General features: G+C 52.4%; 1 protein-coding gene across 1 annotated transcript; it reads left to right on the forward strand.

The window, feature by feature from the left end:
- Positions 1-3,114: 3,114 nt before the first annotated feature.
- TTC22 (tetratricopeptide repeat domain 22) lies at positions 3,115-25,104 on the forward strand. The gene is made up of 7 exons (XM_010951831.3): positions 3,115-4,194; positions 16,834-16,889; positions 17,094-17,209; positions 17,868-17,986; positions 19,260-19,421; positions 22,599-22,751; positions 23,279-25,104. The coding sequence occupies exons 1-7, from the start codon at positions 3,628-3,630 to the stop codon at positions 23,813-23,815; spliced, it is 1,710 nt and encodes a 569-aa protein (XP_010950133.3). The 5' UTR covers positions 3,115-3,627; the 3' UTR covers positions 23,816-25,104.

Raw genomic sequence — 25,104 nt, forward strand, 5'->3', positions numbered from 1 at the left:
GGCAAGGAGAGCCAGAGTGCCAGAGCATGGAGGGCAGGAATAAGGAGGCCAGGAAGGAGGGAGGGTTCCAGGGATGGAGTCTGGACTCCTTCCTCCCCCAGATACCCCCACACCCACTCCTCGCAGACACTGTGCAGATGCCTGGGACCCACATGTGGAACTTTTGCTGAGAGTCTAGTGGGGGAAACAAAGATACACAGTGGCCAGGTCTATGAGATAAGGAGGCCTCTGTCCTAGGCTGTAGGTGGGTAGGTTAGGGAAGGCTTCCTGGTGGAGGAGAATTCCAAACTTCAACACTGAAGAGTGTGTATGACTTGCTAAGTAAAGAAAAGAGTTGAGAGAATGAGCCGGACTCACGGGTCACAGGCTGGGCGGGCACATGGCCATGGCTGGCAGAGCATCCACCCTGCACTGCTGAGCTGAAGGTTAGAGGTGTCAGGCTTTGGGGACACATACAGAACAGCCACCCCAGGTCAGCCAAGCACAGGCCGCACCCCTTCCCAGCAGTGCACCCTTGGGCAAGTCACTTCCTTTTCTCAGTCTCAGCTTTCTTATCTGTGAAATAGACCTAATGGAGGGAGAGGGTGCTCAGAGGCAGAGCACATTCTTAGCATGCAGGAGGTCCTGGGTTCAATGGCCAATACCGCCATTAAATTAAAAAAAAAAAATTTTAAAGGAGAAAATAGAGAAATAGGATTTAAAAATACAAAACAATAAAGATAATAATCTCTATATCTCCAGATTGCTGTGAAGATTAAATGACTTAATTTAGGTATGCTCCTGGCACAGAGCAGAAGGACAAGAAGAGATCATTCCCAGTCCTTGGAAAAGGGCCTTAAAGAAGGTCCAGGGACAGAGACTGTCTCATTCACTCCTGGTACCGTACATGGCACATAGTATATGCTCAGTAAATATTTGTTCAGTGACAAGTGAACAAATAAATGAATCTAGTCCAACTTTCCAGTAATGCATAAGTCCTCAAAGAGAATCATGTTTGGATCCTGGCCCTGCTGCTTCCTAGCTGGTGGCCTTGGGCAAGTTACCTTGGCCACGCCTCAATTTCCTTGTCTGTGACATGTGACTGTGGTCTCCTGGAGATGCCGTATTGAGGAATCAGTGAGATGTGGCTGTGTACACTACCACATCCAGTGCACTGGGGAGGCCCTGCAACCAGCTCTGGGTCTGCTCAGGGGTTCTCAGGCCCAGCCCTGCCTGGGGCTGCTTTGCTTTTCTCCCAGTATGAGTGGCTCTGAGATTCATGGAGGAATAACCACAGGATATAGGCCAAGGGCCAAGGTCCATTGGGCTGGGAGTTCTGCTGCCAGGCAGGCCAGAGCAGGCCAGGGTGTGTCAGCTCTGCAGCAAAGCAGTCTGCTCTAACAGCCCAAAGCCTCCCCATCACAGCAACTTACTAATCACAGCAACCGACTCTCTCTTGTAGGTACCATTGCAATTTTCTCCAACCCCTACTATATGGAAGAGGACACTAAGGATCAGATAGGGAGAGTAACTTGCCCTGGTCACATCTAGTAAGCATCCCACTGCAGATATGAAGCTCATAACTAAGTCTGCAAGAATTTCTAACCCATCCAGATTCTGGAGCCATATGTTATTTCAACAAAGTCAAGTCAGGCTTCTCAGCCAGGATTCAGGCCTCTGTGATGGGACTGTGGTCACTGCCTTCAGCCCTCATCCACTGCCATCTCTTCTCCATGCTCTGTAAGTTTCAGCCTTAGGGGGCTGCTCTGCCCCTAGGCATACCCTGCACTGGCAAAGATCTAGCAATTTCATATGCCTTTCCTGCTGCTGAAATAAACCTATCCTCCCCATCCAACTCCTATTCATCTCCTCAGAGTCAGATCAAAAGTCAAAGCCATCCATTAGGTTGGCCATTATAAAAAACAAAGAAACAAAAACAGAAAACAAACAAGCAAAAGCAGAAACAAATTACAAGTGTTGGCAAGGATATAGAAAAATTGGAACTTTTGTGCATTGTTGATGGGAATATAAAATGGTGCAGCTCCTGTGGAAAAAAAAGTATAGTAGTTTAAAAAAAACAAACATAGAATTGCCATATGATCCAGCAATCCCATTCTGGGTATATACTCAAAAGAAGTGAAAGCAGGGAGGGAGAGGGTATAGCTCAAGTGGTAGCGCTGCATGCTTATTATGCATGAGGTTCTGGGTTCAATCCCCAGGATCTCCTCTAAAAATAAATAAACAAACTTAATTACCCCCCCAAAAAAGGTTAAAATGGTAAATTTGATGTAAAATATATGTTATGACAAAAAGAAAAAAAAGGCCAAACACCCTGGGACTCCATCCCCAATCCTCCTAAGCAGGTCAGAGCCCAAGTTTCATCTCATGACCACAAGCAATTTATAGTAACAATTTTTATTAAATTTTACATTTAAAATTACAGGTGAAAAAGAGCTCCAGACTGTTGTTTTAATTTACCTTTTAATTGCTCAAGTCAAATATTTTTTCCCAAGTTTATGAATTGGCTCTATTTCCTCTTCTGAAAATGCTAGTCTGTTTTTTAAGAAGATGAAGCACCAAGCTCTCAGGAGCTCAGCCCCAGTGGAATGAGAGGCGGGAGGGACTCCAGAGTTCAGACCTGCTACAGAGCCCAGGTCCTGGAGGACTAGAAGCCTTGTGGCAGAGAGCATGGTCCAGTCTTCCAGAGGGTAGGGGACTGATGCCAGAGCAAGGAAACTGAGCCCCAGGTGGAGTGCAGGAAGAGTGCGAGGCCATAGTCATCCAGAGTGACATTTACCAGGTTTATCCGTGACATCTATCCCAGTCGTGGAGGAGGGAATAGCACCCTCAGGTCACAGATGAGGAAAGAATGAAGTGTGAGATAATGCAGTGACTCATTCAAGGTCACACATGATTGGGGATTAGAACCAGCACATGGAGCCCCATAGTCTTTCCACTGGGACCCAGTGCAGGGCAGAGAGGAAGCAGAGAAATCCCAAGTGGGGAAGCCTGATAAACAATGGCCAAGGAAGAGCCGCAGGAGATGGCAGGCTCCATTCAGAGGTAGGAGAACCCTGAGGGACTGCGGAGAAGATGGGACAGCAGCAGGAGTGAGGGTGGCTTCTGTGCACGGCTGGAAGGGCCAGTCCTGACTGTCTGAGTCAGCGGGCTCACAGGGAGGGTGGAGCAGCGCTTGGCTTGGGTTCAGCAAACTGGATTCCAGGCCTACTTGGGCACACCCAATTCTGTGACCTGGGCAAGTCCTGTTCCTCGTCTGAGCTTCAGTTTCCTCAACTGCTGAGCAGAGAGAGTAAAAAAAAAAAAAAAAGCACTCCTTTTGCCATGTACGGGGTTTGCGCGCCGCGTATTTGGCACTACACCTGTTTTTCTGGCACACATGGTTGTGCAATGCGGGCGTCTAAAAGTCGCTGAGCAGCGGAAGCTGAAACACCCGCAGGACGCTCCGGAGTCGACGCTCTGACCCACCCACCGGCGGGCGGCGCCGTTGGGGCCTCCGAGGGCCTCCGCGGGCCTCAGCGGGCCTCCACGCGCTGACACTCGCCTCCCGCGCCGGGCTTGCTTGAGGGGCGCCCCCATCCAAGGCAGGCTCCGGGGCCAGCGCGAGGCCCGGGGAGCCGCGGGGCAGCCATGGGGGAGCCTGAGGCGGCGGCCGAGAACCTGGACGCCCTCATCAACGACCTGGACTACTTCCCGGGCCACTTCCACCTGGAGATGCAGCTGAACTTCGAGCCGCGCTCGCCGGCCTCGCTCCGCGCCAGGGACCTGAAGCTGCAGCGGGACGGCCTGCGACAGGAGCTGGAGCTGGCGGCAGCCCCCCAGCGCCTCGCTGTGCGCCACCTCCTGGGCGCCTTCGCCTTCTACCTGGAGGAGCTGGACGAGGCCCGCGAGTGCTTCCTCGAGGTGGCCCGCGAAGACCCCGGAAACCTCAACGCCTGGGCCAATCTGGCGCACTTGTATGGGCGGCTAGGGCAGGAGGAAGAGGAGGAGGCGTGCGCCGGGAGGCTGGCTGGACTCATGGGCCTGGCGGGGGACCAGGGAGCCGCCGGGGTCCCCCAGCTCCGCGCGGCGCGCTGCCTGGCGGAGCAGGGCTATGCGCACGGCTTCGACGTAGGCTGCGCCACCGCGGAGGAGCGCGCTCGAGTGCTGGAGGCCAGCATCGCGCTCTATGACAAGGCGCTGGGCTACGCACAGCAGGTGGGTGACCCCTCCTCAGGCTGAGGGGTCCGGGGTCATGGCTCCTAACGTCTGCAGGGACGCCCCCGGCCCCCAGGTTATCCCCAAACCCTGCCCCGTTGGCTACCAGAATAACTTTCCAGTGTGCCTCTCCTCTCCAGCATCCCTCCTTGGGTCACAGACCACGACTGTAGCTTTTCTCAGCTGGGCTAGGGGCGGCCCTTTCCTAGCGGGTTAACCTGCCTAAGTTTCTTTTCTGACAACACCGCAAACTCAACAGGCCAACTCATCTCTCTCATCTTGCTCCTCCGAGCAAGTACCTGTCCCTGCACCTGTGCACACCCACTTAAGTAAAAGGCACAGCCTCCAACCGGGCAGAAACAGGCAGCATTCTTACCTCCTCTCTCTCCCTCATCTCCCACCCCTGTCCTCTCAGACCCCAGATCGCATCCATTCTGCTTCCTCTTACTGCTAAGGTCCATCCACTCCTCTCCAGCCTCCATCATTCCCTGCCGGTACTGGTGTGGTCACCATCATCCTGCCTGGATTCCTGTCCTCTCGCTTGACCCTTCTGCCTCCTCCTCCACCCTGCTGCCAGTGTCATGTTGCTCAGTCTTGCTGGCTGTGTCCCTTGGCTGCTTACAACCCCCAGTGACTCCCCACTGCCTGGCAGAGAAGTCCAAGGCTCTCTGGTGGGCACTGGAGACCCTCTGTGATCTTGCTCTCTTCCCTCCCTCTGCCATGTTCCCCGCTCCAGCCAGGCCTTTGCCACAGTCTACTTCCCCTTGCTCCTTCGTGGGCCAGGGCTCCTTACAGCCCGCCTTGCCATTCTCTTGGCCTCTTTCTGAGGTGCCTTTTGCTCCACCCTTGCCTAGAAGGTTCTTCTCTCACACATCCCCTCCACTGACTTCAGGCTGGGTCAGGCACCACCCCTGGGCACCCATAGCACTGCTCACACTGTCCACTTACAAGTGTGTCTCCCCACATCAACCCTGAGGTCAGTCTTTGAGAGTGGGGACATCTATGTGGTTTACCACTGTAAACCCAATAGCTGGCACAGTGCTTGGACACAGTGGCACTCAACAAATGTATCTTGAATGAATGTATGTGCAGTGTAGGCAAATACTAGGTTGTGAGTTACCTACTGCTGTATAACAAATGCCCCCTAAAACTTAGCAGCTTAGAACAATAAGCATTTATTATCTCAGAGTTTTTGTGGTCAAGAATCTAGGCGTGGCTTAGCTGGGTACCTCTAGGCTGTGTTCTTGTCTGAAGGCTTGCTCAGCTGCGGGGGATCCGCTTCCAAGCTCATGCACATGGCTGTTGGCAGGATTCAGTTTCTCACTGGCTGTTGGCCAGAGGCCTCCCTCAGGTCCTTCCATCACTTTTGCTACATTTTGTTCATTAGAAGCAAGTCACTAGGTCTCACCCACATGCAAAGGGAGGGGATTACACAAGGGCATGGATACCAGGCAGTGGGTAATGACTAGGGGCCATCCCAAAGGCTGCTTGCATTGGATGACAGACAAATGATGTAGAGGGCATTATCCTCCTGTTACGGAAAAGGAAACCACAGTTCAGAGAGATACCGTAACTTTTCCTTGAAGGCACAGCACAGGCAAAATTGAGCTGATAATAATAACATTTAATAATGGTGTAGATTTGTGATGTATAAATGACAAGCCTTCACATGCGGGTAGGATGGCTCCATTCACAAAGTGTCTGCACATCCCCTTGGAACCTTTTCCACCAAAGCTTTCGGCTCCCCTGAAAGAGGAAATGTGGAGTCAAGACCTCAGGGAGTGCTGAGTGGAGGGCACAGACTTGACTTAAGCGGAACAGTGCAGGGTGCAGGTTAAGACAGTAGGCTTTGTGTCAGACAGTCCAGGTCCAAACCCCAGTCCCCCATGCTCTCACCTCTAATCAGTCCTTAGCATTGCTGAGCTTCCCTTTCTATGAAATGGGAATAATAGTGATACATGTATCCTAGGATTCCTCATCTGTAAAATGGGGACATCATCATTTGGTTGAAATCATAACTAAGAGCTGATATTTGGGGAAAGCACCTCTATAGAATAGAGCCTGCGCAGAGACAGCAGGGTCACAGATGACCCCTGCCTCTCCTGGCCTGGGAGAGCCGCCTCCACCCCAGGCTGGGTGTAGCTGTGGCCATCACGTGGGGCCAACAGGGACCCAGGTCTCCTGTTTCAGAGCCTGAACCCAAGGCCCTGAATGCAGCTGCCCTCAGTGGAAGGCATGGCTGGCTTAGTATATGTTGGTCACAGCCTCAGAGCGGGGCCTGAAGAGTCCAGGACTAGGGGCCAGGAGGCAGGGGTTCTCATCTCAGCTGCAGTGCCACTTGCCGCGGGGCCTGCTCCTGTCTGGGCTGAGGGTTCCCCATCTGTGAAGTGGGGGGTGGTCGCGGAGACTGGATGGTCTCTGAGGTCCCTTACTGCTCTCAGGAGGGGACTCACAGGGGGAAGGCTTCCTGGAGGAGGTGAGCAGGGAGGCAGTAGGGGTAGAATGGATTCCTCCCTCCCTGCCGCTGGTCTGCCCAGCCACAACGGGGCCACACCCTCCCCACTAGTCGCCACTTAGAGGAGAGAGTGTCAAGCAGGGCACTACCTGGCACTCCAGGGAGGGAACTATTAATTGCCTTATGTGGGAGGTGGCTGCCAGGCCCTGTGCCGTGTCCTTGAGTCTGGCCCAGCGGCTGCTCCCCAGGTCTGCACTGATTGGCTCCTCAAATCCCAGGAGAAAGTTGGAGATTTGAGCCCCCCATGTCATCATCTGAGGATTAGGAGAGATCATACTTATGAAGTAACTGATACAAAGTAGATGCTCAGGAAATAGTCACAATCAGAATGACAGCGATGATTTTGTTTAGTTAGAGCAGGAGGCTTGGGTTCAAGCTCCCAGCTCTCTTATATTTTGCTGTGTGGCTTTGGGCAAGTCACCTTCCACCCCTGTTCTCAGTATCTGCTTTACAAACAGTCAACAGTGGTGACCTCTGCCTCAGCTTACTGCAATTATACAATCAAATCTTGAGGTAAAAGTGCATAAACTGGTAAATTCTGGGTGTGTCCAAGAGGCACATGCTCAGCATCTTAACATTTATTGAGCACCTACTTTGTGTCAGGCCCTATCTTTAAGAACTCTTTCCTTTTAGAAGCTCATGGACAGAGGGAGGAACAAACGCTCGTTCCTTCATTAACTAGCCTTCCCTGAGCCCCCTCTCGTGGAGTGGTGTGCTATGACTGGCTGAGGCCACAGGCATTCATTACTTGGCCTGTGACAGGTGACAGTCATCTCTGAGTGCTGTACACCAGAGACTGTAGCTTCCAAACCAAAAACAGGACCCCCAGAGGCTGACAAGGGAAGTGCACTTCAGAGGCATCAGGACCAATGTTGGCATCAGCAGTGACCTGGCAAGTCCAGGTCCTGGGGATAGAATGACAGTAACGGAGCTTCAGAGAGGGAACACTTCCTTCCAGCACAAGTGACTAAGGGAGGCTTCTGGGAGAGGCAGGAGTGTACTGGCAAGAATGGGGCAAGGACAGTCCCAGCCGGGGCGTGGTGTGTGTGAAGGTCCTGCAGTGGGGGCCTGCAGAGCCTGAGGGTTTTAGTGACAGCAGAACTGGAGCAAAGGACGAGGCCTGGAGAGAGGGCAGCTGGAAGCTTCACGGGGAGGAGCACAGGGTAGCCCTGAAGAACTGCTGATGGAGTCTCTGAAGTCTGGTCCTGCCCTCTCTCAGCCGCACTTCCTCTTACTTCCCTTGAGCCTTACATCCCAGCAACTCTGAACTACCCATACGTCTCCAAACATGCCGTGCTGTTTCCTATGCATGTACCCTCCCCTCTGCCTAGAAAGCAAACTCCATCCATCAAAACTCAGCTCAAATATCACCTCCCCCTTGAAACCTTCCTTCATACAGCACACACCATCACATAGTAATATTCATGAACATTCTTCTCTGGGTGCCTTCCAGACTTTATCCTGGTCCTCACAAGAACCCTCTGATCCTATTTTACAGATGTGGGAACTGAGGCATAGCAAGGCTAAGTAACTTGATCACAGAGCCAGTAAGTGGCAGTTGATTCTACGCCACTCCGACTGATTTCAAAGCCTTTGCTCTTTCTGGGAGGTCGGAGAAGTGGGGTGCGGTCAGTGGAGTGCAGATGTCTGGCGGGGTGGTGAGGGGAGCCCCGACACAGGCAGTCTCCTGGAAATCTAGGGTGGAAGATGTGAAGAAATGGCGAGAGGGTCGCCATGTATTAGGGGGTTGGGAAGGATGAGGGCAGAGGTGAAGTCAGAGTCAGGCTGGGGAAGGAGGAGTCAGGACAGTGAAGTCACAGCCACGGGATCCCCCAGTCGCCACCCACAGGAGCACAGCTTGAGGTGTGGCGGTCGGGGCTCTGACCCACCAGATGCTGCAGCTCCAAAAGATTCTCCATCCCGAGGGGGCTGGGACCATCCCAGGCAGGGAGGAGCTCCCAGAGTGCAAAGAATTAAGAGCAGCCAAAGAGTCAATGACAGCTGCTCATCTGCCAACTAAAGTTACAAGAGAAAACATCACAGCAGCTAGTCATTCAGACCACGATCCAAAAATAAGCAGCGAGTTTGCGTGCGCGTGGGAGAGTATCTGTGACTTCCTTCCTCAGCCTTCACTCCCTCCCTTCCCCGTCCTCAAGTTACAAAAATACGATGAGGCAGGTTGCTTTATCGGTCACTCCTCCCGTCCCCCCAGCCCCCCTCTACACACACTCACAGATGGATTCTTGGTGGAGTTTCAAGGCTGAGTGGGTATTAAGAGCAAACACTTTGGCATTAGATAGACTCGGTTAAAATTCCGCCTCCATCACCAGGTGGCTTTGGGCAAGTCACTTCACTTCTCTGAGCCTCAGTTTCCTCATCTGCAAGATGGGATTCTCACATCATCTCACAGGGTTGCTGTGAGGATTAAGCCAGAGACCACAGAAGGCTCCAGGCAGGGTGCAGACCACGCTGGGGTCCACCCTTTGCCCCACCCTCCCTCCGCCCCAGTGAACTCAGCTTCCCTCTTTAGCAGAGCTGTTCTCAGCCTCTGACTTGTCTCCAAGGGATGCTGTGTTGCCCCCTAGCAGGGGAGCTGTCTGTCCTGGGCGTTCCTCTGTCTCTACCACGCAGTGTCCGCCACGGTGTTGGACACCCAAGAGGAGTCTGTGACTATTGCTAAATTTAATTTGTTTTTTTAGTTTTAAAATCCCTATTATTTTTTGTTTGTTTGACTTTCGTGCAGGGTGGTTTTATTTATTTATTTATTTAACGGAGGTACTGGGGATGGAACCCAGGACCTCGTACATGCTAAGCATGCTCTCTACCACTGAGCTGTACCCTCCCCCCTCACTATTTTTCTAAAATAAGGTAACTCAAACTTATATTTCTCTAAGAAACAGTATCTCTGTCCCACACTAACTCAGTTATTTGAGTGTCTCTCCCTTTACCCGGAATGCTGGTGGCTTCACACACATGCACTGTACACACAAGCACACTCATACACACACACACATGCAGCTCCTTCACCCCTGCTCCTGGTCTGGGGCATACCCTGGGCAACAATAGGAACCACCACCACAGTGAGTGCCCACTTATCCAGCCTGTGCATGAGACACAGAGATCAGAGATTTACGTTCATTAGTGCATTTGATTTTTATTCCAACCTCACACACTGGCTGCTGTTGGGTATTGTGATTCCCTGTTGCACAGAGGACAGAATGGGGCTCAGGGAGGGGAAGCGACTTGCCCAAGGTGACCCAGTACACACAGGCCATCTAGATTTCAGCTGGTCAGCTGGGGCGGGCGGGGAGGGAGGCAGTGCTGGGAGGCGGCAGCCAGCCTCACAAACAAAGGTGTGGACATTCCAAGCAATTGCCGCACCCAGTGGGTGGGGACCTAGCAGGAAGGGCTCACCACTGGTCAGCACCCCAGGGTCCCCGGCATACACACACACAGCTCTGTCACCAGCAGGGAGGCCAGCTCCAGAACCTGGGAATTCCTTGAGGACTAGGATTTGGGTTCCTTCCTAGCCCTGCCCCAACTGGCTGTGGGACACTGGGCAAGTCACCTCCCCTCCCTGTTACCCATTTTCTCCTCTGTTATTGGACTAAAGTGGTGGCTGGAGTGATTTCAGGTTCAGGAAGGACTTTGAGAGCAGAGAAATGGGAGAAGGAACGAACATTCTGACAGAAGAAAACACATAAACACACATAGGGAGGTGGGAAATCACCACTTGGGGAATGAATGTTGGGGACAGTATTTTGAGGGCTTTGGAGTTGATCTCCAACTTTTGAGATCATTGGCAGGGTTTATCCTTCCATGGTGCTTGCAAATGCATGCACACACACACACACACAAAACACAAATCTGAGTGGTTTGATTCGGTTCAGCTAGGAAAGGAGCTGGGTGACATTGGACGATGAGCTCGGCCCTGTGCACTCATGTGCTGCTTTTCTCAGATTATCTCCCTTGATCCTCATAGAAATGCTAGGGAATCAGAACTGTTATTAACCCCATCTTACAGATGAGTAAACTGAGGCTCAGAGAGGTATAATGACTTGCTCAAGGGCACACAGCCATGAGTGTGTCTGATCAGACCTAGGACCAGAAAAGGGGTGACAAAGGGGAGCTGCAGTCGATCTTCTCCAATCTTAAAATCTTTGAAGACCATTCAGGGAACCGAGCTGGAGCTGAATAGCTGACTCACCTCCATGGCACATCACCCGTCCCCACAATGCCCTCTGCCCAGTCGCACTGACCACTCCCATCAACAAGCCTGTGACACAGGCAGGCCAAGGGGATCATCCCCACTTGTAGATGCAGAAGCTGAGGTCCAGGCTGGTCCTGTGGTCTTTCCTGGGTCCCTGGGGGAGGTAGAGGCAGGGGTGGAACTCCAATCCCTTCCCTCTGTTTACTCCCCACCCCCAGCCAAGCAGGAGCTGGATGGGGGAAGAGAAACCCCTGCCCAGCCTTTCTGGTGCCTGCCCCCACGGTTGGCAGGCCAGCCAGGTGGGGAGTGGGTGGGGCTCCGTGTGCAGAGCCTAGAGGCTGCTCTGTGTCATCAGAGGACATTCCAGTTACGCAGGAAGAACATATTCCTGAGGCCCTGCCACCTGGTGACTTTTGTTTCTGCAGCATCAGCCAGTCACAGGGTCGTGTGATGAAGTGGAAAGAGCAAGGATGTTGAGGGGAGGCAGATCTGAACTTGAATCCTGGCACCTCCCCCTGGGCTGTGGGGCTGGCTGTGCAGCTTTTTTCTTGGCCGCTGTTTCCTCACCTATGGAAGGAGGAGGGCGCATTACTCCTTGACGGCCGCTGTGCTGATTCAGTATCACGATGCAGTAAAGTGCCCAGCAGGCAGTCCATGCTCGAGAAATGTTCATTCTCTTTCCTCCTTCTCTTCCCCCTTCCCCTGAAAGACAATTAGTCAGCTCTCAGCAACTGATTCTGAAAGGCAAAGTACAATGTCACCAGGGGCAAAGTTTGAACTGCAAGGCGAATATTTTCCTTAAGAACCAATAAGGACTCTGTATGGCAGACACAGAGATTTGTAAGCCATTAGTATAGTAAGAGATCTTCCACTGAAATCTTCTAAAATAGCCAAGCCCCCACAACATTTCCTTTTTTGGGGACCACCTCTTGAAGTAAGTGGAGTAGCCAGCCGAGACCCATCCTTTTATCTGCCGAGTTAGCACAGACCTCTCTGTAATGTCCAGTCCTGATCCCAGTATTCTCTGCAGGCTCTGCCAGCTCACCCACCTTTGTGAATTACCCTTCCAGCTGTAGCAGCTTGGATCTTCAGTCTTCCCCGAGGATCACAACTGCTGATCCTTTCACTCTTTTAAAAAGAGATACACTGGCCTGCCATTTTCACTCAGCTCTCCACAGTCCAAGAGCCACGGTTCTACCAAATTCCCAGGTGATGCTGCTGCTGCTGGTAGGGGGACCCCACTTTGAGAACCACTCGTCTAGGGTAGTTCAGTGCAGGGACCCTGAGGCTAAGCTGCTGGCTTCCCAGCTCTGCTACCTTCTAGCTGTGCCCCTCCAGGCCACAGTTGCCTCTTCTGTAAAATTGGGATAATCATAACCCCCACCTCTTAGGTAACCCTGGAGTTAACACTTGTAAACTACGTGCCTGGTGCATAGTAAGTGCTCAATAAAATGTGCTATTATTAGTACAGCAAAAAAAAAAAAACAATGGTAGCACTTCCAGGTTTCATTCTGGGCTTTAACACTGGCCATGTGACTTTGAGGACATCATCTCGCCTCAGTGTTCCCATCTGTATTAAGACAGAGATGAGAACCCACTTTACATTCCACGCAGGGCTGTCAGAATCATGGCATCTGTGTGAGTGCACTTTGTCTGTGGCAAGTGCTGTGCAAACACCTGCAGCAAAGTTTTGGGGAAATAACATGAAGTCAGAGAGACCTGGCCTGAAATATCAGGTGAAGTTGGCATGTCTCTGCCTCTTTGAGCCTCAGTCTCCCCATTTCTAAAATGAGGGTATGCCTAGTCAGGGCCTCAGAGGAGCTGGGAAATGTCCTGAGAACCCTCACCTGAGGTCTGTGCCTCACCATCCCCCTCAGCCAGCACCAGGATGTAGCCAGCCAGTCAAGGTCAGTGCTGGTGCCTGGGTCTTGCCCCGCCCCCTCCCACAGAGCTCCCATGGAGCAGCAGCCGAATGTGAGCCCCTCCAGCTTGGACCCTGGGCTGACTCACATGCTGGCCAGTGCCCCTCACAGACCCGGAGCCCCCGGCTCACGGTCCTGATGAGGATGAACAAGAGAAAGGGTGGGGTGTCCTGCCTGAGCCCACACAGGGCAGGCCTTCAGTCCACATCCCTCTCCGGGCAGTGGTCCTGTCAGCCCCTCCCGTGCTGCCTCCAAACAGATTGCCTCTGGGAGTCATCAACTCTGGAAGTGAATTCCTTGCAGCAGTAAGAGGTTTCACAGCAACTTCATTCTCTAGGAGAGGGGAGAAACAGCCCCTCCCTTCTCTAGGAAGGGAGGGGGCAGTCAGAGTCCTGTTTAATTTAATTTAATGCACTGTGGCTTGCCAGGTTGCCCCTGGTAACAGCTACAGCTACTGCTTCAGTTACAACCAGACGGATTTTTAAAGAGACAGCCCATCTGAGGACCAGAATTGCACAGCGGAGTGAATGGTCTCCACCAGCTTCATCACAGGGATAGAGGATTAGAACTCAAGCACAGTGAGGCCTCAAACCAGGTCTGTTTATACCATTAACTCCATTCTGAAGCTGCAACCTCATAAGCCCTCCTGAAAACGGTACTCTAAAGTGGGATCTGAGGAGGGGCCACACTTGGGAATAATCATGGAGATGTCACTCAGGTAGCTACTTCTCCAAAAACAGTTTTCGTCTTCAAGATGAAGGGAAGGAGAGTTAACCTATACGGGTTGCCCCTGCAATTCAGGCACTTTGCCACCAGGTGGTAGTATTGCTCGCTTAGTGCAAATCCTAACCACCTCTTGAATTACTCAAGACTCAAGAGTGGTGGTGAAACCACTGGGTTTTAAGTCCTGGTACTAACTAGTGTGTGCCCTAGGAAGTTGCTTCACCTCTGCAGTCTCAGTGTTCTCAGAGATACAACAGGGAGACTGATCAAGATAACTGAGTGCTATGGACAAGGCTTGGGGCTAGGACTACAAAGGCATGTGTTTGTACATCCCAGCTCTGTCATGTACTAAATGTGTGGTTTGGACACAGAATTTCTTGCATCTTGAATACGAAACAAGGGAGTGGCTATGAACCAGGGACAGCCCTGGACACCACGTTGCTCTCCAACACTGGGAACTTATGGAGACGAGAAGGGTGCAGGGTCCTGGGGCCCCACAGAAGACCTGAGGCCCTGGGAGCACAGCAGAGGTTGGAGATCAGGGTGAGGCAGGGTGGCTCTGATTCCAGGGCCTGAGACCTTGTTGCCCCACCTTGAACTGAAACAGGGCAAAGCAGCCTCCTAGACCCCATAAGCCCTCTTGGCTCTGACTCAAACTAGGAGAAAGGGGGCAACATTTGTAGCGCACTACTCACAATGCCCCTTTGCCAATAAGGACACAGCATCTGAGGGGCAGTGCATCTGCCCAGGGTCACCTGCCTCATGTGGCCAGGCCTGTTGGCCACCCAAGCCTCTGCTGTGTGCGTTGCAGCCCGCCCTGGTCTAGTACACCTGCTGTCCTTGTGGCCACACCTCTTCTTCAGGAGCCTGAAAGGGGAAGCAGGTTCTGTGTCTCTCCACTATGACTCAGTTTGGCCAACCTCAAAGCAGGCAGGGGGCCAGAGGTCATGAGATCACACCTACAGGCGGCCAGGGAGCCTGAGGCACACATGCCTTTGGTCCTTCACAGTCAGGTCCTGACTTTATATCAAGGTCTTTGGCCAGCTTGGCCCACAGTAGTTGCCCCATGAATCTGAGTCCCTTTCCCACATCCCAGGCCCTGTGTAGGTATAGCAGGTAAGGTTATCTGGCAGCCCATCCCAGCCTTTTGCCTTGGCCGATGTTCCCCACTGAGCTCTCAAGGGTGCCCTTTGATCCTTAGGACCCGCCGCTCTCCCCTCCAGACAGCCCTGTTCCCAGCTAAAGCCCCCATATACATATTGCCGCCTAAGTAAGAGGACAACTCTTCAAGGTGGTGTGGTTGCAAAAACACACTGGATCTTAGCACTCCCCAGCTCTAACCCCTTCTATGGCTCCCCACTGCCTTGCAGATGACCTCCCGGTCCTGACCCTGCCACTCAGGGGCCCCTCCTGATGTGCCCCTGCTGGCTCATCCCCCACCCCTTACAGCCCCGACACACCTGCTCGCTCATCTCTGAGCTTTTGCACATGATGTGCCCTCCATCTGATGCCACCTCTCACTGTATCCACCTGGGTGGTTCCTACTTGCCCTTGAGAACCCTGCTCCAGTACGTCCTCCTCCTCTGGAAGCCTTGGGGGGCCCCCCCCCCCGGATCATGCAGGAAACCTTCTCCCATAGCTCCTGGTGTTCCTTCTGCTCTGTGTCTTTCAGCTGGCTTTCCCTCCAGACCAGGCTTGGGCCTGGATTCAAGACTTTGCCCCTATGGGCAGTCACACCACTCAGTGGGATCTACTCACAGGTCTCCCTTCCTCTCTTCCTCTGAACCATCCAAGGCCGCCCCAGAGCAGCCGCAGCCTAACTTGCCAGCATTAGATCCCCCCACCTGCTCACAGTATGTGCCCCCATTCCTACTCACCGTGCTCCATGCTCACCAGCTGCCCACACGTCGCCATGCTGAGCCCTCGTCTGGAATGTCCCTGTCCCCCACCCCATCCTCTGAACTACCACTGCTGTCCAAGACCCACCTTACAGCCTATCCTCTGTGAGACCTCCTGAGAGTCTTCTGGCTGGAAGTGGCATCTCTGTCCTGTGGCATTTGTCTGCATCTCCCTCGTGGCCTTGATCAAACTCTGCTTCATACTATGGTTATTGATAAGCCAGTGCCATGAGGGGTGCTTGAGCTCTGGAAACTAATAAATGGAGTTCAAATCCCAGCTCAGACTTGTGCATGCTATGTGACCTTGGGCAAGTCAATTTACCTCTCTGAACCTATGTGCCTGTAAAATGGGATGACACCTGCCTCATAAGTTGTGGTGAGACTGAGATGATGGGTGTCAGGATCCTGGCAAGTGGCAGACACTCTGTCAAACCCTGTGATTTATGCCTAAGTCTGTCTCCCCAGCCCGACTGTGAGCCCATGTGGGCTAGGGTGCAGGACCCATTCAGTACCACTGCCCCAGAACACCCAACACAGGGCTGCACAGCACAGATGCCCAGAAGTGCTGGCTGGACTGAAGGCTTCATCCTAGCTGCTGAGGGTGGGGGTGGAGGGAAAATGGGGTCCCTGAGCTGAGGAGGCCATTACGGGTTGGGGGTGGGGTGAGTGCAGAATGGAGACAGAGATCAACCAGGGAGATGAATGCGGAGGGAGGGGCTGGAGCCTGAGGCAGAGCCGCTGAGATGCACTGGGGGTTTTATTGGTTTTCATTAAAATTCCTTCCCGAGGCAGGAGCAGCTACTCCCATAAATAACGGCATAAATATTTTATCTGGTGCCCCAGTCAGTCTAAATGCACAGCAAAGTTGGCAAGAATAACAATGGGAAAACAGTTCAGGGCGGTCCTGGGCTTCAGCCGAACTCACTCACAGGCCCAAAGGGGCTTTCTCAGGAAGGCAGAAGCTAAGGGATGGCGCCAAAGGGAAGAAGCGGGTAGATGGTTGGGGGAGAAAGAGAGTGACCCTTGGAGTAGGGGCCCTGTGGTCGGGGGATCCAGAGCACAGGTCTGGGAGCCAAGGGGAGGGGAGCTTAGCCTGGAAAGCAAGACGGGAGAAGGAGGAGATGTAACCCATGCCTGCTTGGTAATGGGCACCTTGCTCAGAGCATTTACTCAGGACATCTTGTCAAATCCTCTGTGACCAGAGAAGTGAAGTGACTTATCCAAGGTCACCCAGACAGCCAGTGGTAGAGCCAGGACTATGATCAAGGGTATACTTGCTGCTACACAGGGTTCACAGAAAGGGTGGGGATCTATGAACAATGTCCCAAATGCCCTAATAACAGCAGTACGAGCCATTCTCTGCTTCCCTAGATCCCAATGGAGGAGAAAAGGGGCTGGTACTTCACCATGGCAACGCTCTTCATCAGGTCAGGCTGGGGGGTGGGGATGGAAAGGTGGGGAGGGAGAGGGGGAGAGGTGGGGCCTGGAACCCAGGGGAGAAATGACTGAGCCCATCTTCATGGCAAGGGCTCCCCAAGTTCCCCTCCCTACGTCGGCCTGGGGAGGACTTGCAGCCCTGCTGGGGACAGCTGGAAGGGTGCTGACCAGCCGAATCCCCTTCTCCACCACAGGTTAGATGGCATCTTCCTGGAGCTGGGCAGTGAGGAGCAGAAGAGGCTGCCGGCCTTCAACCGCACGGTGGCCCTGCTCCGCCAAGTCCTCAAGTCCTCGGAACTCCACCACCGAGGTAGGGCCCATGGGGACTGGTGGGTGGGCAGCCTCTGCCCGGCACTCCCTGTTTCCGTCACTAGCCCTGCCGGTCTTGTCATTGTCCCCAACTCTAGCACTGTCTCCCTTTTTTGGACCCTGTTTCTCTCTCTCCGCACCCTCTATCTCTTGTACTCACTTGTTCATCTCAAGGAGCTCACACATCTGGTACAGGTGAGCGTGCCGACTGCAGAATACGCTGACTACAAGCGCATGTGTCCAGGCCTGTCTGTGTCTGTGACCTAGAGGGTAAGAGAGAGAGTTCTCCCTCTTCCAGTCTCTTCTCCCCATTTTGTGTTTGGGGGAATGAAGGCTGTGTTGGAGAGGAGTCATTTTCTCACAGGGATTAGAACTGCAGAGCTGGGGGAGAGTTGGAGGCAGGAGAAAGGGAGGCATCCTAAGTGAGGTCCCCTAAGTGACACAGTAAACACAGAATAAGCACTGAAATGGTTCATCCTCTCCCCACCCTTGTTTTTCTCGATCCCTGGGTGGCCCGTGGTGATTTCGGGCCACTGAGCCTCCCTTTGTCTTCCAGGGGGCTGACCCCGGGAGGGGAGCCAGCCCCTCCCTCCTTGTGGCTCCCCTCCCTTTCTCCACCCCGCTGCTTCCTGAGGCCCCTCTCCTGCCCTCGCCCCCAGCTCTGGCCTGGTGCTACCTCGGGATGCTGCTAGAGAGGAAGGACACCTTCTCCACCACCCCCATGGGCATCCACGATTGCGGCTTCTCAGGGACCGACCCCCTGGACTGCTTTGGCAAGGTATGTGCCCCCAGCCACACCCACTCTCCAAACCAGGACGGACCCCAGCCTCCTCTCCCAGAACCGGCTGCCTCTCTGAGTGTCATCCCCGCACCCATCCCCTACTCCGAAAGTGCTCTTACTCCAGACCTTTCTATCCGCCCAAACAAAACCAAAGTGCTCCCTTGTCCTCTTTGCCTATGAATCAGCTCTTCCCCACACCCAGTCTGGCCCCAGCCCATTTTTCGAGGCTTTTACTTTTAAACTATTCATAACTTCCCTGATATATCCTCAGGCTCTTCTCCTTCAGGTCTTTGTTCACATGTCCCTCCCCACCCCCAGGAGCACAGTGGAAAGAAGATGGATTTAACTGGGGTCCAGATGCCAGCTCTACCCAAAGGTCACAAGACCCTAAGACAAATCACTTCCATCTCCGAACCTCCTTATCTATTATGTGATTTGTCTACCTTGTAGGACATTGAGAGACTCAAAGGATGTGGTGGACGAAACTGTTCACTGTAAACTATAAAGAGCTGTTCAAGCCTTATTCTTGGCACCATGTTTATGTGGCAGTTTCCACTCTTTTCTCAGTTTTGAAGTCTTTCCTGGAGGCCAAGAACCCTGTCATTTTCACTCCCCTGTACTTTCAGCATGATGCCCTGCATGGGGCATGCCCCTAGTGTTTGCTGGTGAATAGTGAGCAATTTCTTGATGAGAGATCTTAGAACAGAGCAGAGCATAAATGCTGGTTCAAGTGTGTTCCGAGAGCTGTGTCCAGTTTAACACACTGCCTCTGCCCCTCCTTGGTGGAAGATGGGGCCCCTGCCCTGCAGGAATTCACCATCTCAGGGGCAGCAACGAACACAAGGCAGGCAGCTGTCAGTAACAATACAGTGTTGGGGGGAGAAGTGCTGTGTGTCCAGAAGAAACACTGTGCTGTGTGAGGATGGGGGAGGTAGAGGCTGATTCTCGCCCCTCTTCCCACCTGCCCTGGGAAAATGGGGGGGACATGCACCAGATGTGTGTGAGGAAGAGGGGTTTGCCTGGGGTCTGGAGGGATTCACTGGACATGTCCCATGAACTTGGCAGAGAGCATAGCAGTGAATCAGGGACTTAGGAGCTAAGTGCCAGTGAGTTGTACTCCCAAATGTTGGGTCCGATGATATGACCCAACATACTGGCAGGTGGATTTGAGGAATAAGAGCCTTGGGGTGATATGGCTTTACCCAGAGACCAGGTTCCAGTTTTGGCAAACCTGACGAATGGTTTGCTCTTACCCTCCTCCCTTACCCAGGCCATCGAGATTGCCAAGGACCAACCCCTTATCCTGAATCGCCTGGCCAAAATCTTCCACTTCCTCGGAAAGCAAGACATGGCCATTGGCACCTGCAACATGGCCCTGGACATCCTACGAGATCCAGAGCTCAACTGGCAGGCATACTGCACAAGGGCCAAGGTGAGTGGACCCACAGCTCCACCTCATCCTGCCATCAAGAATCGGACAACAGGGGCTAGGGGCCGAGACCCTGTGGCCAGAGCCCATGGGTCACAGAGCCTTCATGGTGGAAGGGGGCTTAGGCGTCGGAAGGCTCACAGTTTGTGTTCTCTAAGATTGCTGAGTGAGAGAATGAAGGAGCTTCCACCCACTGCACGTCCCTTCCACAATGACCTGGCCAGCAGCCCGCCAGCCTCGTCCTGGATTAGCAGCCAGGGCAGTCAGACTAAACCGGTGGAATTCTTGCCTCTCCACTTACTGCTGTGGGACTTGGGGCAAGCCACTTACCCCTCCAAACCTCCATTCCCAAAGATACAAATAATAACATCTATCTTAAAAAGTTATTGGAAGACTAAGTGAAGTAACATCTAAAGCATGTGCCTAGAGCACGGGAAGTGCTTGTGAAAGGCACAGGGTGTGTTAGAGGTGGTCTAATGTCGTAGATCAGAGCTCTGGCTCTGAACACTGCTGGTCTTGGTTCACATCACCACTTACATGCTACCAGACCATAGACAAAATACTCTTGCCCAAACTCCGAGCCTCAGTTTCTTCATCTGTAGACTGGAGGTGATTGTACCTGCTTCACAGAGTTGTTAAGAGAATTAAATTAGAATCTGTGTGTAAAACTCTGCACTAAGCACATAGAGTTCATAAGCAGTTTAGTACTATTATTAGGTGTATTTGTAACTGATTCACTGTCTCTCAAGGTGTCCACTATGGTCGCTCAGTTCTGCAGATTACTAACTTAACTGAGAGCTGCCTCCCTCTGGCTGCCCCCAACTGGTCCCACATCTGCCCTCTGGAGCCCCCACAGTTCCCATCTGCTTGGGGACGGAGCCCTGGAGCTCTGAGTTTACTTTGCTCCAGGCTAAACAGTCTTCTCCACTCCCTTTCATGAGACATGGTGGTGAATCTGCTCTCCTGGTCTTGGTCCATATGACACAATCACTTTACCAGCAGGTACTAGGCCGTCAATTCTCTCATTGTAGTTGATGTGATCATTATCAATAGTAATATTACTCCTACTAGTAACTAATAACACTTTTCCATAACACTCTGCATTTCACCCAGCACTTTCACGTTTGTGGTCTGATTTAATCCTCACAAGACCCTGTGAGAGGCCAGATGTATGTCATTCTACTAAGGAGGGCACAGAGGCTCGGAGAGGCAGTGACCTTCCCCGGGTCCTGCATTTAGTTAGTGGGAACTCAGACCTCACTCTCCTCCCCCCCATCATAGGTTGGCTTGTATCTTACACTCACTGCCTCCCTGTACCTCCAAAGGTCATGCTTACTACTCAGATGACCAGACTAGCACCGGGATGGTGGCAGGGGATAGTGAGAAGGAAGGAACAGAAGGGAAGGGAGCTCTGTGTAAAAGCCTCAATCCCTGTTGTGACCCTAAGGCCCTACCTTGCCCACTACCTCTAGCCACCCTTGGCTCAGCGCCCTCTCTCCCAGTCCCATGGGGGTCCTTGCTGTTCCTAAGGCCTCAGGGCCTAGAACCTCTTCTCCCAAATATCCAATTCCTCCCTCCCTTCTTGAGGGCTTGAAGAAAAGGCAGCTCCTAGCAGCCATCTTACCGAAAATGTCAACCTCTCGCCAACACTTCATGTCCTCCTGTCTTGGTTGATTTTTCATTCGTAGCACTTATCATTCCCTAACATACAACTTGCTGATTCAGCATGTTTATGGTCTCTCCCCTCAGCTAAAATACATGCTCCGTAAGGACAGGGGATTTTGTTGTTTTGCTCTCTACTCCAGCCTCAGTAACTGGAACAGAAACTGGCACACAGCAGGCTCTCGATGACTTATTTGTTGAATGAATGAATGAAGGAATTGAGCACCTATCGTGTGCTAGGTCCTTTCTAGAATATGTTCTCTCCAACATCATGGTAACTCTCAAGGAAGATTTTAGTGTACTTATTTTTCAGATGTGGGAAATGAGGCTCACAGAGGTCAAGCTAATAAAGAGAGGGAGGAGCTGGAATTCAGCCAAGTCCAACTGGCTCCAAAGCCAGAGTGTCCCACTCACACCCCACCCCCACCCCATGAAGCTGTCTTAGAACCAGAGCCCCCAGATGACTATAAAGCACTAATACCTTCAACAATGACCTCTTTTTTCTTTTTTTTTCTTTTTTTCTTTGTTTATTTAAAAATTTTTTTTTCATCTTTTTTCCTTTTTCAGTTTTATTAGGTAGAATTATTACAGTTTGACTGTACATATATATTGCATGTAAATACATATATACAATATACTGCACTTTTTTTTTAGTTTACATATGTGTACTTATCATTGTTTCTAAGAACAGATTAGAGCTTTAGCTTTTTAAACTTACATAGTTATCAAAGGAATATAGCCAACCACAAAATAAGAATCAACAGAATGTAGTTATCCAATCATAAAGGACAGAATGACCCGATTTTCCTTTCTCCTTCTCCACCTCTTCACAATCCCTCCTGAATCTCTAGATTTTCTGAATGCTTCAAATAAATGTGAGGAAAAGGGAGGAAGTGGTGATGAAAGCAAAGATCTAGGATCATTTGTAACGTGATGCTTGTAAGCTGGGGCCCCCTGCCATTCTTCTCACACTGCTTGCTTATGTAGACTCCCACAAAATCAGTGCTGCCATCTCATCTCAAATAACCCCTCTCCCCCAGTCCCCTCTATCCCATCACCCTGTTTATTTTTTCACAGCACTTGTCACCACTTGAAATGGTACTGTTTACTTGTTTATGACCATCTCCCTGATTAGAAGGTTAAGTTCTGCCAGGGCAGGGACCTCATCTGCCTTGTCACCACTGCACCCCAATACCTAGCACAGGGCCTGGCTTATGGTGGGCACTCAATACACATTTGTTGAATGAATGAGTGAGTGAATGAAAGGCTCTTACTTCATCCAACCCCCTCCTCATACAGAGAGGGAAACTAAGGCCCAGAAAGGGGAGTGGCTAGCCCAAGTTGGTGCATGACTAGGACCTAGGACTCCCAAGTCCCAGTCTCAGGGGCTTTCCACTGCACCATAGAACCTCCCTGATTGCTGCTGAGGAAAAAACAGGCTTTTTGGGGTGGGAGGTAGAAAGGAGGGCAGGGGTCCTTGCTTGGAGCATCCTCTCTGAGCAGACACTCTTTGGGCAGATCCACATCAGAGCCTACCTGCACGACTTGGAGCGAGGCAAGATGGGGCTTGGAGGCATACCTGACAGGAACCATCTGGCCTGCGCCAAGGCCGACCTCGAGGAAGTGGTCAAGGTGTGCCCAGGCTTCAGGACCTACCTGGACATTGGGCAGGTAAGGTAGCCTCTTGGCTTGGATAGTCATGGCTTACTAAAAAAACCTATTAACTCTCTGCCAGGCCAGGCCTGGGCACTGAGGACACAGGGAGGAATACCGGATAGTACCCACCTCCTGCAGCCATGGTGAGGATTATAGGATATAATACACCTAGAGCATCCAGAACAGGGACCGGTTCTTTCTAAGCACTCAGAAAGGGTGGACCATTATTCCGTATCCAGAAGTGCCTTCTGTGTACAGGGAATGATTATCAAGAGATGACAATATCTTAGGTATGAAAAAACTGAGGCCCAGAGATTGCCCTGCTCAAGGTTATAATGCCAAGAGCCATGGGGCTGGAACTGGAATTGGAGTACTGTCTCCTTCTCCAGGACAGCAGTACCAACATTTATGATGAGTAACTGTCGAAGGAAGGAGGGTGGGAATGAATGCATGGAAATTTTGAAACAGCAAGTGTGGGAATGGAATGAGCGGGGAGCAGCGATGGCAGGGGAGAAAGGCTCACCCCGCCGCTGCTACCCCAGGTCTACTACTACATGGGCGTGGACGCCGTGCAGGAGCTGCTGGCGGTGGACGAGGCGGCGCTGAACCAGGCGCTGGTCTTCCTGGCCAAGGCCGGCGAGTCGGAGCTGGGCGCCACGCTGCCGGAGCTGCAGCTGCTGCGCGGCAAGTGCCTGCGCATCAAGGGAGAGGAGGCCAACGCGGCGGCCTGCTTCAAGCGCGCCGTGGAGCTGGACGACGAGGGCTCCAGCCACACCGACGGCTTCGGCTGCCTGCTCGAGGCGCTGCTGGCGCAGTGGAGCCAGGCGCAGCTCAGCGATGCCGAGCTGGGCCACGAGGTGGACGCGTGGCTGCGCCGTGCCCAGGACAAGTACCCGGCGGCGCGCCTGCGCCAGGAGCTGCAGCGCGTGTGGCGCGGCCACACGGGCGAGGTGCTGGGCCTGGCCCGGGCCTTGGTGGCTCAGGGACGGCCAGCGCTGGTGCGGCTGCTCTTCGAGACCATGGAGCACAAGGGCGAAAGCACAGGCCCGCAGCGGGGCCGCCGTGCCTACTCCTTCTGAGGCCCCGCCCCGTCGGGGCCCCGCCCACAAATGATTGGACCTGGTCTGGGAGCTGGAAACCGGCTCTCGCTGCCATAGGCTGGCAGGTAGGTGGAGCCAATCAGATTCGAGAATTGGAACCGGGAAGTTGAGACATTGGGGCGGTTTGACGTCATCACAGAGGCGAAAGGGCCTGATTCAGGAGAGCAAGGGAGGCTGGAGGCAGACGCGAGGGGCCACTGGGAAACTGCCAAATTGAAGGACTAAATTGTGCAAATACGCAGAAAAAACAAGATGGCTGCGAGTCTCTCAGAAGATACAGAAGATAATTGGGTCCATTTTGGCGACTTTCTAGTCCTCGAGTGCCCGTCTTTGGATTCCCGTGAGTCATTCTCCATCCTTACCATAAGACTCCCTTTACTTAAGTTGAGTGGAGTAGGTGTCAGGTCCTGCAGCCGAAGAAGCTGTGGCTAGAGCAGAGGGCACAGCCATCAGTGAGCAGGTAAGGGCAGGGCGGTGGTCTACACCTGGCTGCTCAGGGCCCTTTCCTGCCTCTCTAGCACTTCCAGCAGGCCTCATTCTCGGTCAGCTTAGACTGAAAGGCCCCCAGACTCCCTTAAATAAAGCCTATCAATAGAAACTTTGCTTGACTTCCCTGTTCTTGGCAGAACCTAGAGGCCCCACCCAGCAGGAAGTGTCACCTGCAGCCAGTCTCAAACCTTCAAGAGAATGAAGAAAATCTTGGCATTTTACACCCTTGGAATCGTAGTTATAGAATTTTAGATGTGGGATTTTATTGTCAAAGACTTAGGCTTTGATTGCCAGCAAATCTTAGAATGGCCAAGCTGGATTCTTGTGGCTCTACTTACAAGAGCGAACTTAACCTGAAACTCCAGATTAAGTTCTTTCCAGACTGCAGGAATGCTGGTTGTACATAACCGCAATGGCAAGACTCCTTGCTGCAGTAATGGTTTGTGGTTTATTTTGCACTCTCCTCCCCCGACCTTTTTTTTTTAAGAGTTATACTCACTGCTTTGCTCATTTTCCTGATGCTCAGACTGTACTAGGGGTAGGCCAGCTTCCCTGCATCACTTCTCATGTCCCAAGTGACAGATGGAGAACAGACTGAGAAGTGCAGTCCTTGGAGATCACGCACTCCAATCCCTCACTGTGCACATGGAGAAGCTGAGAGCGGTGGAATGAAAGTGGCTTGCTCAGAGTCACACTTCCTAGCCTCCCTCCCCCGTCCCTCCAATTTTCAGCACTTTTCAGGTTTGGAAAAATGCTAATAAACTGGAAACACTAAAGCA

This window comes from Camelus bactrianus, chromosome 13 (assembly GCF_048773025.1).
Source record: "Camelus bactrianus isolate YW-2024 breed Bactrian camel chromosome 13, ASM4877302v1, whole genome shotgun sequence".
NCBI classification, from domain to species: Eukaryota; Metazoa; Chordata; class Mammalia; order Artiodactyla; family Camelidae; genus Camelus; species Camelus bactrianus.